The 17722-nt window shown below is 34.7% G+C and overlaps 1 protein-coding gene across 3 annotated transcripts in view; it reads left to right on the forward strand.

Annotated features, from left to right (window-relative positions):
• The window catches only part of LOC117785770 (transcription factor SOX-6), a 35164-nt gene extending 18536 nt beyond the window's left edge, over window positions 1–16628 (forward strand). For 2 of the 3 annotated variants that reach the window (XM_034624031.1, XM_034624112.1), the window contains exons 4-5: window positions 12011–13210; window positions 13806–16628. In XM_034624031.1, coding sequence (XP_034479922.1) covers window positions 12011–13210; window positions 13806–14678 — 2073 coding nt within the window. In that variant the 3' untranslated portion in view covers window positions 14679–16628. Of the gene's footprint in view, window positions 1–9861; window positions 10100–12010; window positions 13211–13805 lie in introns of those variants that run through there. The other variant, XM_034624191.1, reaches the window with a different exon arrangement.
• The last annotated feature ends 1094 nt before the right edge of the window (window positions 16629–17722 follow it).

Raw genomic sequence — 17722 nt, forward strand, 5'->3', positions numbered from 1 at the left:
TTTGCATCTCAATTGAAATGAAAATCTGAATAATCAGTTTTGCATTATGTTTTATTATTTCATTTCATGAATTACATATTTTATTTTATTTTGATCTATCTTTAACGCAAAGGGAGGGTGGTAGTCCCAGAAGCAGGTGGTAGCAATTGAAAGATTTTCAAATCGTAATTCACACAATAAATACAATAACAAACCTTTCAATTTAACAAATGACAATAGCAACGACTTAGTGTTTTTATCTTAATTGAAAAGCGGTACTTGTTTTAACTGAAAAGTGTGTTAGGATTAACAATAATACTGTCCAAAATATTGCAATGAAATAAAAATATAAAAATTGGCCTAAATTAAAGCCAATTTAATTACAGAATTAATTTAAAAGTCGAATTTCGGTGTGGCGATAGTAACATTTTCTTATTATTTCGTCTTGGTATTAATCGAGTTATATCTCTTTGAAAGTCCTCAGCTGGTTTAGAAGTCTTGTAATTGATTTTTTAATAATGCGCGGAAATAAAAAAGGCATTAGCAGGGATAAAAAAAACAAAAAAAGAAAAGAAAAACACGGTGAATATCCACGGGGGTACAGTCATCGACAGCATCGACAAAGCAACAATGCCATATTATTCAAGAAAATTGATGGATATCTTGCTGGAAACTTGAACCGAAAAAGGGAATTCATTGACAGTGTCAGCTCCCACTTCCGCTCCCGCCTCCAGCAGAGAACAGAGAGCACCCACACCTCACCACCCACCTCACTACCTCACCACCCGACGCGACCCACTCGAGTATGTCAATGAAGCGATGACACAGCGTGTCATCGGTGTAATTTGCAGCCACGAGGAAAGCCACAGGCTGATGGTGGATGGCGGCCACCTTTCAACGGATTTGTGCTTCCTCGGGGATTGTTGTATTTATTAACGGTTTCCTTTACCGCTTCTGGCGACGCGTCGCAACGCACCCATTGACAGACAGTGACATTGACGATGGCATTAGAAGCGGCCAATTGGGAATCGTTGAATAACAACTAAAGTCGCTGGTGCTTAAACCATCATTCCCAATGCCCCAGTTTGGGCATTACAACAGCAGCGGTTTATTCTTCCCGAAAACCTTATCAGATTTGCCTTAGGTCGTCGTCGCAGTCGCAATCTCAATCGATGCAGACCGAGCATGCCAATGAATTTTAATAGCATTCGAAGCAAAATCTTGGCGGTTTGACAATTTCACAATATTGACAACTTTGATAACGATAAGGATACCACCCTTATCGTTACGGATAGACAAAGAGAAATAATCAGACTGTCAAAATTATCAGTTTTTTGTTTTCATATATAAATCTGAAATACTTATTTTATCGCACTCTGTTTTCATTAACTTGCATTTTTTTTACGTTCAAAATTGAAATTTTATGTATTGTTATGCTTACAGTATAAAAAGTATTATAATGTATTCTTATTTTGCGCAGAAAAATTCCCCAATTAAAAATAATTTCAATGCAGCTTCAATTCAGAAGTCAAATGTTGTTTAAAAGGACATTACTTATTTAAATTGAATGAGATTTGACAAAGTTATGTGAATTCAAAGCTGTCCAAAAATTTACAAGTGAAAAAACTAAAAATAATGGATAATTTTATAAAAAAAATTAAAATATTCCTTGATTAAAAAGGATTTTAATGCAGCATCAATTTAGAAGTCAAACAATGTATAAAAAATTTAATTATTAAAATTGGTTGAGATTTGACAGAGCTATGACAATTCAAAGTTCAAAAATGTAAAAAAAAAATGGTTAAATTTATAAACATTTTAAATATCTCTTAATTTAAAATTATTTTAATGCATCATGAATTTAGAAATCAAATAATGTTGAAAAAGACATTACTTATTAAAATTGAGATTTGACAAAGTTATGAGAGTTTAAATTAGTCAAAAAATTAGCAAGGGAAAAAATTAAAATAAATGGGTAATTTTAGGATAGTTTTAAAAGTATCCCTTAGTTTAAAATAATCTAAATGCAGCATCCATTTAAAGGCCAAATAATGCTTAAAAAGACTTTACTTATTAAAATAGGTTGAGTTTTGACAGAATTATGAGAGTTCAAATTTGTCCAAAAATTAAAAGGGAAAAATCGAAAAAAAAGATAAGTTTAGGGACATTTCAAATTAAAAATTTGTAATTCAAAAATATTACTAAAGTTCCCTGACTTTAATTCCGCTCAAAAAGGATTAACATATTTGACCAAATAATATGCAGATATGTTGGCTATCTACCTATCATCTGTTAATACAATTGATCTGCATATGTTATACAGAAACTTACATTGCAATATTAAAGTCTCCAGCTCTTATTTGTATATTAACCTTTATTTTTTGTTGTTGTCAATTTTTAATAGGCTCAAGGTGTAAAAAGATATAGCAGCTTAGCGCTGCGCGACACTTTGGTCTTAAAAAAGCAAGCAGACGACAACTTCTTCGACTTCTTCGCAGTGTTACAGCCCTGTCGTGGGCCGTACTTGATTCACGACATTAGGGCGTCAAAAGGACGAATACTCGTATACTCGTATCGTGGTGGGTGTGGGAGTTCATTGAGAGATAGAAGAACCGATGTAGTACAGACGTACATTTGTATGTAAATAAATGTATTTCAGGCTGGGCACATTTACAGTCACATACATATGTACCTGTACGTCACACAGTATTGTTAGTGTGTACACTGTACATACAAACAGGTGACACTCGTTATAGTGATTACTTCATAATAAAAATAATTTAAGTTTCGCTTTTAAATTTTAAATTTCACAATTCTTTTCTTCGATTTAGATTATTCAAAAATTAGAATACCTAATATTAATTTATAAATTGCAATACTTTCTGGTTTTTATTTTTAATTATTGTATTTGAGTATTATTTGTCGAAATATCTATAGGATATTCTCCAAGATAGTTGTTCCAGTACCTAAATACTTGTATTATTCGCTTTATCGGAGGTTTACTGTACTCATGTTGACGTGCCAAGTGTTTATCTTCTGGTCCATGTAATATACATATGTGTTTGCATAACATTAATTTCGCTTGTACATACATAAATATGCGAGGCTCTTCTTCTTTCATTGTGCAAATGTGTGAGTGCAATGGCAACATTTGGGAGCAATTTGCGGCAAAGTCCTCGTTCCTCGCTCCTCGCTCTTCGTTCCTCGTTCCTCGGTCCTTGGTCCTTGGCTCTCCATCATCCTTGCCTCAAACTCAAACTTAACTGCTACAGTCGTCAATGAATATAAAATGAGTGCCGTAGCATCTCTTGTGTCATCAGTATCTGTGGACTTACTGCGGTTCTTTATCATCATTTCGCGAGCAGCGAACAAAGCAGATCCACAACAAAGGTGATAGATGCATTCCCCGCTCTCTCTCTCTATCTCTCTCTCTCACACTCTCTTTCTGTCTCTGTCTCGCTCTCCTTTGACTTGTATAAATCCCCACGCAACCCAAACACTGCAACTGAATACTGAATGTCCACTTGAAATCTTGTTATTGTGTTGCATTTCGTGGCGTTAATGATGTGCCTCTGGTCTATTATAATGCTTTTCGTCGCCTCCACATCATCCTTAAGTTCCTTCTCAATCTCATGCTCATTCCCGTTCTCAATTCTCAATCCCATATTCAGTCTCTTGCACCTTGTGGTAATGTTGTATGGATGGGACGGAAAAACGATATTTAAAAAAATTATATGTTCTTCAATACGATTAATTTACGATATACAGATTTTAAATAGATATATCGCAAAACATTTGTACATTTTTCCTGTATGGAAGAAATCTCAGTTTTACAGGGAACCTTTATACTGATAAAAAAAATGTTATAAAATCAAGATTTTGGTCTCTGAACTAAGATTTTTGAACTAAAAAATGCGTCGAAAGCATCAAATTCTTGAATTAAGAGAACACATCTTGATTTTAAGAACATTTTAAATAAGACCAAGTTCTTATTTTAAGAATAAATGTTCTTAAAATTAAAATCAAAAAATAAAATAAATGAAAATTATTTTTTATATTTATATTTCTTTTATTTTTAAATTTTGATTTATTTATGTTTTATTCTGTTTTAGTAATTTTATAAATGTTATTTTAATTTGTTACGAGGGGGATTCGAACCGCTGCCTACTGCTTCACAACTGAAGCGGCCTCTCTAACCAGAGCGCCACGGTGCCATCATTTCTTCGATACGAAATAGTACCTATTTATACTTTCCTAACAATTTAAGATTTTTATTCCTATATTAAGATTTTAAGATTTTTAAAATTAATAATCTTAGTTTTAGTAATTTGGTCTTAAAATAATCTTATTTTAAATATTTAAGATAAATGATCTTGATTTTAGAAGTTGTTCTTTTTTTTCAGTGTATGTATATATTTATATATTTACCGATCATATTTCGGTCGATCATATTTTCTTTACTGCTTGTTGAAAGTGTTTTTACCATATTTAGTACCGGAACTGAGCCGAAAAATTAATATTAAGAATCAAAAAATGAAACAATCGGTACATTTTTCCAAAATTTATTTTTTGATTTCTGTTTGTATAAAACTTTCGTTTTTACTAAACAATTACTTAAAATTGAAGTTAAAATTATTTATTATTCATATATTAGACTCACCCTGTCTGTAATTGTTGGAAAAAATAATAAATTTTTCTGTTTATTTTATAACTTTAGTATTTTGTAATGCGTAAGGTATTAATCACACCAATTCCAGTCAATTCTCGATCGATTAATTTTTTAGATTGTGCTGATATGGCTAATATTCATAGCAAAATAATTTTTTACGTGAAATTTTTTTGGATGTGAATATCGGTGTTATTTTTTAAATTACCCTTCCCTAGGCCATAGTATTCTATGCAAATTGCATATGAGTATTTTGTAATTGTAATGGGAAATGAAAAGTTCAACTAAAAGCCCAGCGCTAATGAGATTCGAGTTCTCGCCGGAATTGCACTTAATTACCATTAACCCAACTTACCACCCGGGAATGGACCCAAACACCACCAAGTTCAACAAGTCGAAGAAACCGCCACTCACAAATTGTATGAATGTTTTCTATACATATGTTTGTATTTATGAAAGTGAGTGAGAAAGCGCAGCCGAAGGATCGCTATTGTCGCGAGAAAGGACACTTAATCAATTAAAAGCGAGTCTTTGAAGTTGTGTATACATATTTATTTCATGCACACACCGGGATTCGAACCGTAGACCTCTTGCGTATGAGTCAAATACAAATGCTCTCTGCCACTCGTCAGATTATATATGCTAACAATTTGGATCGTTGGGATCTTGGAAAAATGTCCACCTATATGCATTCGTTTTACTAAACTAAACTAAACGAAGAGTGAAATGAAACGGAATATTCAAATGAAGTACGATTTAATAATCAAAACATACAAATACAAATATATATACAAACAAATAAATACACGCATAGGTCTGACCATGAATAAAAGGGAAAAGGGGAGGAAGACGAAAGGCGAAAGGCGGGTGGCTGACAAAAGTAAACGAAGAGGAATAAATAAGCAAAGACAACACACGCCCAAAACAACAAAACAACAACAACAGAGATACAACTGAGAGCAGGACGTAAGGCAAACAAAATAAAATAACGAAATAAAACAATCAGGAAATTGTCCTTTGATCTTTTTCGTCGTAGTACCCATTCCATTCCATATTCCACACCGAATACCAATACCAACAAAAACAACTGTAAACCCAAAACCCACGATGTCAGCGTAATTTTCAACGTATTTGTTGTTGTTGTAGTTGTTGTTGTTGCTGCTGCTTTTGATGCCATAACCGAAATTAACAAGTTAAACAAATAAAACAAATGAAATAAAATTAAAACGAAACAAAATCACATCAAACTCATCAACGTAGTAATTTGTGACTGAGATTTGAACATAGAATGTACCCCAATCCATCCAATTCAATATCCCCAAGCTATATAAACATTGTATGTTGCATATGTCGAATAAATGTCTAATACTACTGAATAAAACGAATTCAAATTACAAGTCTCTCCTCTTTAACACTCTTGTTGACAGCATTTCTCTATTGATACTCGTATTTGTTATATCTGCAAGTATTTTATTTATTTTAAAAACAAAACACAAAACGAAACAGAGACAATAACTAGAAAATTCTAATAAGAATGCATTCTGAGCTCTAATATTAGAATCTTGTAGAATTTACAACATCAATTTTAGTGTTTTCGCACACATCATGAATATTCTTACTTCTTTCTAAATGCATATGTTAAATAAACGCTTCCAAAATATCGCTAATTCTCACTAAAATTAAGCTTCTGTGCGTCATATTAATATCTAGTCTGTAAGAATATACGGCAGCAGTAAATTCGTTCATCTCTATTGCCATGTGACACCTACAACGACTGGTCCATAATTAAATATGTTCATGAAGCAGAAAAAATGCAACACAGAAGCAGGCCAAGATGAGAGGCTCCTTAGCTGTTAGTAGCAGTCAACAGTTTGGCTAGGCTCTCGCAATTATAGATAACAGATTGCTAAATGTGCAATTGACAAATACATATGGACTATTACTTAAATTGGAAATTCTTTATTCTTATTTGCAGTCCGAATGCACATTTGAATATAAACAGTTTTTCTATATAATTGCCTGCTTTCACATGTATCATCATCTAAAAAGAGATGACGCTTTAAAAAGATTATTCCATTATTGTTTTAGCATTGATTTGATAAATAAACTGCCAAAATCTATAATTTCTAAATAAAATCATAGACAACATTTTATTAAATTGATAAAATAGGGTTACAAAAAAATGCAAATGATATTTTAAATTTAAAAACCAGGAAAATAAACTTTCAACTTCTACATTCCTTGTGAAATCTGTAACGCATTAAAAGTAGGCATGGTGGACCCCATAAAGTTTATATGTTCTTGATCAGGACGACGAGCTGAGGTCTCATCGCGATGGGCGGCTGTGTTAGAAATACTTCGAAACGAAAGCATCGCACCATAAAAATAAAATCCTGTCCATAATATAATACAAATACGAGCTGAGGTCTTATCGCGATGGGCGGCTGTGTTAGAAATACTTCCAAACGAAAGCATCGCTCCATAAAAATAAAATTCTGTCCATAATATAATACAAAATTAAATTATTAAAATTTAAACCAGCATAGAACTTTCTAAATATATCGGCTTTCCGTCTTGTTTTTGAAATATAATACAACTTTTAGAGCGGTTCTTTAGGGACGGTTTTTCAATGTCCATTTAACGGGCTTAATAACTATATCACAAATACTTTGACGTTAAATGTATAGAAATCAATGTCAAATTTGGATTTATCTTTTTGGTAAAATTTAAGGAGATATTGAAAAACCGTCCTTTAGTGGGTTAATTCGACCTAAATGTTAGACAACCAGTCAAAAAGAGAAGGAAAATCCAACATATAAACAACCCTTTAGGGTTTATTAGCACAATGGAAAATCGGCCCTTACGTAATCGGAATTATTGCTTGCTTTTTTAAAACATTTTATCATTTTATTATAACATTCATTCTGATCATTTTATTCTGATGAAATTTTTGTAAACTTATATGTGATTGCTGGAAAATTTCAAATTAGGATGGTTATATGGCTTCTTATGGCTGTTATAAACATGCCATATGGCTATAGAATGGAGCCACAAGATACTCTCAGACCTTTAGGTTAGGTTAGGTTGAACCGGACGGCCCTCGCGGGACCAATCATCGCCCAGTAAAGCCCTTAGCGATCTTCGACCTTTGAATCTTTGAAAAATCTTTTGTATCCTTTTAGTTTTGTTGCCTAAATTATCATATTTTTATTGTAAGAACTTGGTTTCTATTATTTGTATTATGATGCTTTATAGTTATTATTCAACTTTAAATCAATAAATAAAAGTTGAAAAATAATGTAAATATTTGACACATTTGGTCTATGTTTAGCTCAAATTGTCTTGAACATCGACACACACACACTCGACACTCATACAGGCATACACACAGGCATACAGATAATCTATTCAGGAATACACGTCCTTACTCGTACATAACATCATAAAATATCTCGGGAACGGGTGATGGTATAATGTCTACATACTTCTGTAAGTCAGTAAGAGTGTGTGCTCTTACACATTCACGTAGATGCAGTATGTATGTAAGGATGTGCATATGCCTTAGTTTATGTATGTTTTTATTATGCTCATACATATATACACATACAGTATGTTGTATGTAAGTATGCATGTATATAAGTGTGTATGATATTCCAGTCGGCCAACCGAAACGAAATGTGCAGTTACAATGGCAAATTATTGGAGAGACAATTGGCTGAGGCAAACGAGGCATTAACTACCGTGATCTGGGGTTGCCTCCGTCGTTGCACGATAAAGGGAGGAGCTTCAGATTCAGTTCAAACTTCGTATCGCTCGGTTTTTTGTTACACAATGCCCTTTTGTTCGTTCCGTTCCGTTCTGTTCCGTTACGTCGTCGTCGTCGTCGTCATCAGCGTCGACGTCGACGTTGGCTTCTGCGTTGGCGTTGCCTTTACATTCTATTGATTTTTGAACTGGAAGTCAGGCAGCAGCATTGATGTTTTTGTTTTTGTTCTCGGATTCACACACACATACATATGTATATTTCGTATTATATGGCTATATATTTATATATATATATATATATATATATATATATATAGACAGCAAGACGATCTACCAACCACCACCATACACCTACATATAGAGTAAGAAAGAGAGAATACTCGTAACAATATACTAGATGTAATTGCGCGAGCTACAATCTACAATTGAATGCACGCCCCTCAGCTTTCAGAGAACTCTGCAGATTGCAAGCTTCTTGTGCTCTCCCACACACACACTCTCTCTGTCGCTTTCGCTCCCTCTCTCTCTCTCTCTCTCTCTCTCTCTCTCTCTCTCTCTCTCTCTCTCTCTGCGCATATATGTATGTGCAATCCCAGTACATACATATGTGTGTCTTGTGTTGCCAACTTTTGTGAAGAAAAAAAAGCTATATTTAGTGGTAGTGTATCGAAAAAATAGCTAAAATTTTCAACTTTACCAAAATGTAACTGTTCTTTTTGTTCCCTGTCTATAAAGCATTTCTTAAAAATCAGAAAGCAACTCATTTTTTTAAGAAATAAAAAGTTATAAAATACACTTAAATAAATAAACTTGTTTAAAACTCGATATAAACTAATGTTAGCTGATTTTTATAACTTTAAATTATTTGCGAAAAATTTCAAATCAACTGGTATCAAAATCCTTGAAGATTTATGGAAGACAACCATTTTATTAAATTTTCAAAAACCAGCCTTTCTTCTCAAAGTTCATCATTTAATAATTTATAGCATATTATTCTAATAAAAAATAATACAGGTCCCCAATCAATTTTAATTCTCGCTTAAATTTTGACATATTGTAAAAAACATCCTGCAGTTCAATTTGACTGAAAAAAAAACTTTAAAAACTGACTGAATTATCTTTATTTGATTTTCTTCTCAAAGTTCATCACATGTATTTCAAAGATGTTGGTTGGGACATATCGCTCTGCTAGAATGTAATACAACTTCCAGATTAATTTTAATTTTCTTCCCAAATACATATGATGTATTTTAAAGATGTTGCGACATATCATTCTACTAGAAAGTAACACAACTTCCTGATGTATTTTAATTCTACCTGAAATTTCGACATATTTTCGTCCTATAGTTGAAGCTCACGGTACAAAAATGCTCTTCTAGCATCACTGATTGTGTGCAAAAACTTTGAACATCGTGACGCCACACTTGTCGTTCATTCCAATTGTTTACACTCTCGTTTGAAACGCCTGCGCACTACGCAACATCATTTACAGTGTTCAGAGCAACAAAATGTGTTCATGACGTTTGGCCATCAGTTCTCTGCGATGCGTTGATGCTAACAGTAAATGCGAAAACCGAATAGCGAGCACGAGTACGAGTACGAGTACAAGTAGAAGTACGAATACGAGGACGAGCTCCACGAGTTGCTAGTGCCGCAAAAAAGGAACTAGAGCTCTGTGGAAACGGGAAGGTAACACGGGAAGCAGGAGTAAAACGTTTACGCTCTTCTTGGCTTATACGATTTAAGACCGTCCGTCGTCGGTTGTCGGTCGGTCGGTCCTCGGTGTCGGTGTGGGGAGGGAGGAAAGGTTCATTCGCTGCCATGTTTACCATTGTGTTAGAAAAGACAAAAGCAACACAAAACGAATGCAAACAAAGCGAAACAAAATGATAGTATACTCGTACCGTTTCAGCCAATCACGCGAACAGCTCTACACCGACTCACCGACTCACCGACTCGCCAAGTCCAAGTCGTAGTCGTAGTCAGAGTCGCAGTGCAGTCGTAGTCGTAGTCGTTGTCGAAGTCGTTGTCGACAAAAGCGACACACAATTGACGGTTTCGATTGGGAGTTCCGAATCGCATCCTTCCACTTGAATCTGTCGGTATACAGACTTTCGGGCGGGATTCATTGTGTCATTGCGCGACTTCAGACGATGCTGGTCTTGTAAATGATCCGCCGGAATTGACAACGAATAACTTAATATACAAAGTGTGGCAAGGCAAAAAAAATACTTATATATAGTTAACTGAAATGTGTTCATAATTGTAATAATTATCGCCAATCAACAAGTTATCAATTCTCCGAAAGAAAATCAAAATACAAAAGTACTACAATTAATCAGTGCACGTTTCTAAAACCTCTGACGAACTTAATATATTAATTCATATACATATACATAGACTAAAAAACTTACCCGCAAATGTTAAATTCCTTAAAATATGATAATTAATTGTTTATTGTATTAGTTAAAAAATCAATAAATTTACCCATTTTATCAATATTTTTGGAAAACTTTCAACTCTCATAACTTTGTCAAATCTCAAGCAATTTTAATAAGCAATGACTTCTTAAACATTATTTGACTACTAAACTGATTCTGAATTTAAATTATTCTAAATTAAGGGGTATTTAAATTTATAATAAAATTTATCCCGTTTTTCATTTTTTCCCTTGTAAGCTTTAGGTCAACTTTAAACTTTCATAACTTTGTCAAAGCTCAACCAATTTTAATAAGCAATGTCTTTTTAATCATTATTTGCCTTCTAAATTGAGTCCGAGCTTAAATTATTTTAAATTAAAGAAGATTTAAATTCTATCTAAAATATGCCATTTTTAATCTTTTTTTTCCCCGTGTAAATTTTCGGACAACTATCTTAAATCTCAACCAATTTTATATTGTCTTTTTAAACTGTATTTGAGCTCTAAATTAATGCTGCATTTAAATAATTTTTACGGATTATCTAAAATTTTCCTAAAATTACCGATTTTTTTTAATTATTTCCCTAGTAAATTTGTGGACAACTTTAAACTCTCATAACTTTGTCAAATCTTAACCAATTTAAAAAAAATTATGTCTTTTTAAACACTATTTGGCTTCTTAATTGATTCTGCAAACTAATCACTTTTAATTGTGGGATATTCAAAATTGTCCTAAAATTATCCGTTTTTTACTATTTTTCCTTGTCAATAAAGTTGTCAAATCTTTAAAATTTCACAATTCTGTCAAATCTCAACAAGATTTCATAAGCAATGTCTTCTTAAACAGTATTTAATTTCTAAATTAATGCTGCACTTAATTGTTTTTAATTATGGGATATTTAAAATATTTCCTACAATTAATCATTTTTCAACTTTCATATCCGCACTGTGGGAGGTCTTATAAAACTCATTAAACCCTTTTATTAAATCCTCACAATTGAAAGTCTTTTGAGACTTTTAAATTATTTATCTATAAATACAAAATAGTTATTTAATATGATTGATAAAATAAAAGTGTTTAAGTTATCGTTTAAAGTGATGTGTAAAGCTATTGAAATCACTACAGCAACTCTTTGGTTTAAATAGTGTTTTTCATAATGTTTTTGTTTGCTTTGTTGCAGGCACAGTTCGACAGCATGACGGACATTGAGGCGAGCATTCAGCAGCAGCAGCAGCAGCAACAGCAGCTGCAGAACGCACAGCGAGTGCACCACGAGAACTGTTTGCAGGAGCTGCAACAACAGCTGAGTGTTCAGTTTGGAACTGGCCGTTTTGGGGCAACACTCCGTCAGCAGCAGCAGCAGCAGCAACAGCAGCAGCAGCAACAGCAGCAGCATCAACAGCAGCAACAACATCTTCAGGATGTGTCAGGAGTGCCCAGTAGTTTAGTACCGTTCCTGCCGTTCCTGCGTCCTCCTCCGGTGCCCAATGCCGCACAGCAGCTGGCACACATGGTTCCTGGTGGTCATGTGGCACACCAACCGCTCTATAGTCATAATCACAATCACAGCCATGCTCACACACACGCCCACGCCCACGCCCATGCCCACGCCCACGCCCACGCCCACAAAATGGCAATGCAGCCCATGTGGCCGACAGCGGCGGTTGCAGCGGCTCACATTCAAGCAGCTCTTGCCGCAGCGGCCGTCGCAGCTACTACTACCACCAACAGTAACAAAAACAACAACAACAACAACAGCAGCAGCAGCAGCAGCAACAACAACAACAACAGCAACAACAGCAACAACAACAGCAACAACAGTAACAATAGCAATAATAATATTAATAATAATACAAATATAATGTCTCCAAATCCCGCGAATGCCACTGAGGCAATAGACGGCTCAATTGAGACACTAGAGATAAGAACTGCTAGCGACATAGAGGAAAGATCATCGAGACCCGACTCGCCTGCGATATTAACGTACAGTCACAACACCCCGCCGGATTCGCCACAGGGTCGCAATCACAGCACTGAAGACAGCACCATCTCAATAAATTTCCCATCATCACCGACGGACCCGAACAAGTCGCAAGTTCCGGGATCCGAAATGGATGCACCACTAAACCTATCAAAGCCGAAGGGTTCCCGCGGTTCGTCCCCAATCAGCTCATCCTTACGGGATCGGGATCGGGATCGGGATAGGGATCGGGATCAGCGGGATCGCTTGACCCCAATTGTGCCTAGCCCACCATTGAACTGGCAACAAATGGCCCAAACGGCATCTGTCACAGTCCCAGTTCCAGTTCCAAACACGACCCTTCAGCATCAGTCATCGCCATTGTTCACTGATGTCGAGACAAGTTTTTTGCAATCCCGTGTAAGTAGAACCAATACCTAAATTCAGAAAAAACTTTGGCTCTTTAATTTTTTTTTATTTCAATGTATTGTCATTTTGGGCACGTTTTTAGCATTTATCACCTACAAAAACACCTATGAGTTCAAAGCAAGTCGGAAAGGCAAAAGTCGAGATCGAGAGTAAAGAAAAGCCATTCCTTATTTCAATACATATACTTTACTTTATAGAAATTAATATTTAATTGAAACTGCTGCATACTTTTGGGAGCTTTTATTGTCTTAATTAGTAATAGCTTTAATTAGCTATTACTTCCGTTCTACTTGTCCGATCTTAATAATTGATAACGTAAATTACCATAAAAACCGAATTATCTTAAGAACTGAGGGTGTGGTGCTTATATACTTTATAGCCTTATACCCTTTTACTTATTTTTAAAGTAACGGGTATAAAAATTAAAGTAGAGTTCAATTATGTATACCCTAAAAAGTCAATCATGTATAGCTTACTACCTTTCATACAATGTATTTATAGAGGACCATAAGCTAGGACCCTTAAGGATCCTAAAGTATTTCAAACAATTAATACCAGTGACATTCTTGCACTTTTTTTGTTACAGGGTCGTTTGTGGAACGCGGAATGCAATCCCAACTTGTCCAGCAGTACCGGCACTAGAGTCGGGAGTACTCGAGCCGGCAGAACGAGTCGCGATTCGATTAACAGCTGCGGTACCAGCTCGGAAAGGTCCACTATACTGGATCCCGACTGTCATGTGTCAGTTTCGCAGGGACAAGTGGCGGGACAAGCGCAGGGACAGGGACAGGGACAGGGATCGGGACAGCGACAGAGTCATGTTCACAGTAAACCACATATAAAGAGGCCAATGAATGCGTTTATGGTGTGGGCCAAGGATGAGCGCAGGAAGATATTGAAAGCGTGCCCAGACATGCACAATTCAAATATATCCAAGATTTTGGGTGCTCGATGGAAGGCAATGTCCAACGCCGATAAGCAACCATATTACGAGGAGCAATCGCGTCTATCTAAACTGCATATGGAACAGCATCCCGACTACCGTTATCGACCGCGTCCCAAGCGAACTTGCATCGTCGATGGCAAAAAGATGCGAATATCCGAGTACAAGGTCCTTATGCGTAATCGTCGGGCCGAGATGCGTCAGCTTTGGTGCCGAGGCGGCGGTCCGAGCACCTCGACCGCCGACTGTCCAACCGGTCATGGGGGAGTTGGAGTGGGTCAGGAGGGAGCGGTACAGGCAGCGGCAGCGGCTGCTGCTGCCGCTTATCATTTGCAGGAGATGAGCCAAGCGGTTGCCGCCGCCCGAGCCGAAGATTGTGGAACGCCACCTCCAAATATAAAGATAAATGGACCCGGCGCCAGCAGTGGCTATTATTATCCACCCGAGAGTCTGTCGCCATCCGGATTTTCATCGGAGGATATGGAAATGTCATCACTGCGTGACGTTGACGACTAATCGAATAACGAATAAGATTCGCACTGATTCAATCCCAATCCCAATTCCTTTTTTAACTAATTTCTCTCCCAAAATTAAAAAAAAAAAAAAAAAAACTCTTCCATTATGTAATCTTCCATGGAGAATAGTTAGAGACGTCCTCGTATTCGTAATTACGAGTATCTTCAAAAGCCACAGCTATCACTCGGGACAAGTTCTTTAGAGCTATAGATGGTGTATTACCGATCGGCGAGGATAAAAAAAAACTGTTGCAACACTTTTTGGCTTTACTTTGTAAATACTTAAACTAAAATCATAATTTAGGCTAGCATCTGTGTATAGTTATTTAAGTTTCAGTTCAAGTGCCATTACTTACACATACACACACACATACTTACGAGGGTGGGCTAATAAGTCATTGATAAGAATGAAAGGAAAATAAATTCACAATTCAATTTATACAATGGTATTACAATATTTTTATGATTTTCAAATAGTATCCACTTTTCCACTTTTCATATACTCAATTTATACGTAGCATATTTCGCAAATTCTTTTCTTAGAATGGTGTCAAATGTGTACACTATAAACCATTTCACGAATTCGAATATAACATGAAAAGCGACTAAGAATTCAGTCTTATTTCATGAAAGGATCTTTTATTGTAACTGGGTGGCAGTCCTAAAATCTAAAAGCATCAGATAGTAAACAATTAAAATCGACACGATAATAACAAAATAAATAACAAAATAATTTTGATTCTTCTATTTCAATTGCCACTTTTTTCAAGTTATTCAGATCTGTCAAAATATCCGTAGAAACGCAGTATATAACCATTGTCAAATTTAATTTTGATCTCATCGTTTGATTAATGTTTTCAAAACAGAAATCTAATGACCGCTTGATATTTTAAATTAAACAACAATTTTATTGAAAATTAATCAAATCTTTTGAGGGATTATAGCTTGCTAAAATCAAAATATTTGAGTTTTACTGTTAGGCGAATGACTTATCAGCCGACCCTCGTACAATACAAAATACACATAGACGCATAACGTTTAATTTTGGAAAGAGTGTTTCGTAGTCGATAAGAATTGTTCGTTCGAACGATCCCAATTTTTGTGCCATTCATGCACCAATGCCATAGCAAAATACGCAATTGACTAGTAGGGTAGTTAGTAATTTTGGATGGATACGTATGTCCAAATTTGTAACTGTATCTGTAATTGTATTCGTACATATTTTTATTATTCTAACGTCATACATACATATGCACGTTTTCAACGATCGACTGAATATCGATCGATCGATATTAACAATTAAAAAACAATAAATACAACAAAAATATATTAGATATACATACATTTACACATACACGCATACAAACATACATATATACTTAAGCTGTTCCCGAAAGTTCGGTTTTTCAAATTTGCCCCCCATTTATTATATTTGTATCACAAAAATGCTGTCGATTTTGTTGGAATTTTTAAATTCGATATTTTTTACTTACAAATTTATCGATAGAATAAAACGTGTTTAACGAGAGCAGCTTACATATACATACATATATACATACGTATCTATGTAGATAACAATATAGTTTTAGTAATGGATTAAAATTCCCATTTCCAATAACCCAATTAAAGTCTTTCATTAAAATAAGCCCATACATGTACGTATGTATGTGTATGTACATTTGCAATGCTAAACAGTGTTAATCCGTAACTCTGATATAGATCGATCCGATCCTTAAATAGATCTGCTAGCGCAAAATATCCAAATTAATGATTTAGTGTTGGCAATATGACACGGTGTTTTATACTCTATAATTTGACATACATACAGACATACACGCATACACGAAACATACATATATTATTATATTGAATTTATACTATTGCGTATGTAAATAATTAAATAAATATAAATGTGTATGTACTTTAAAAGTACTTAATATCCGCTCACATATATGGATACATTTTTATTATTCATTGCTTCCATTACTAATTATAAATATAATATTATACAATTTGAAATAACGGATGTGATTAATTAATCATCGTGGATAACAAATTGTATTGGTAATATAAAAATTTCTCACATTATTGCCGATTAAGTCGCAACTACAGTCAAATTTTTAAGAAACTTAGATTTTTCTCATAGTTACAAATATTAATGGTAATACCGATAGTACCAACGGTTTTAAAACGAAACCTATACTGTGATTATTATTTTATTATTTTCAGATCAAGATTGCATATATTGTACACAAAAAAAATACAAGAATAGTGTGGATAATGGAATAAAAACGGATCAGGATACCCTATGTCTAGGCTCTTAGCAGAAGTTTGGGACACTGAAGATTTAATGCCCTTGCAGAGCTGTGCATTAAAATTGTTTGAGATTTCAAAGTGTCCAAAAATTTACAAGGGATATTGCAGATAATGGATCGTTTTAGGAAAACTTTAAATATCCCATAGTTAAAACATGTCAAATCCTGTTTGTCTGTAGTTGGAAGGTCATTTTTCATCAGCCTAAAAATAGGCAGTTCTTTGTAGTAAAACTTCACTGTGTCCATTTTGAGTGTGGATGCATTCACTAAAAACTTTTATAGAATATACACAAGCACATGCATATGTATGAGTACAAAATACGCACGCTAGGTGGCTTACCATGTTTTATATCCAGCTGCTTAACATGATGTATTAGTTTCGTTTTCCCTTACATCACGTTGTTATTAAGTGTTTATATTTACGTCTCAATGTTGATATTATTGTTTATTAGTCTTTTTGGCATATCGTAGCGTTCTTAGTGGCAGTTATTAATTGTATATGAGAGACAGCTGGTTTTGTAGTACATTTTAAATAACTAAGTGTTTATACATTCATTTAAATCGGCTTAAAAATCGAGCTTCGGTAATCACTGTTAGCGTTAAAGCGCATAAAAAAAGTGTTTATAAAGCTGGTCAAATTGTATTCCAAGCAGCTCAAGTTACTGTAAAATGGCTATAACACGGCGCTCACATAAAATTATAACAAACATATTGTAATTGTATAGAGGTT

Source organism: Drosophila innubila, chromosome 4 (genome assembly GCF_004354385.1).
Source record: "Drosophila innubila isolate TH190305 chromosome 4, UK_Dinn_1.0, whole genome shotgun sequence".
In the NCBI taxonomy this organism is placed as follows: Eukaryota; Metazoa; Arthropoda; class Insecta; order Diptera; family Drosophilidae; genus Drosophila; species Drosophila innubila.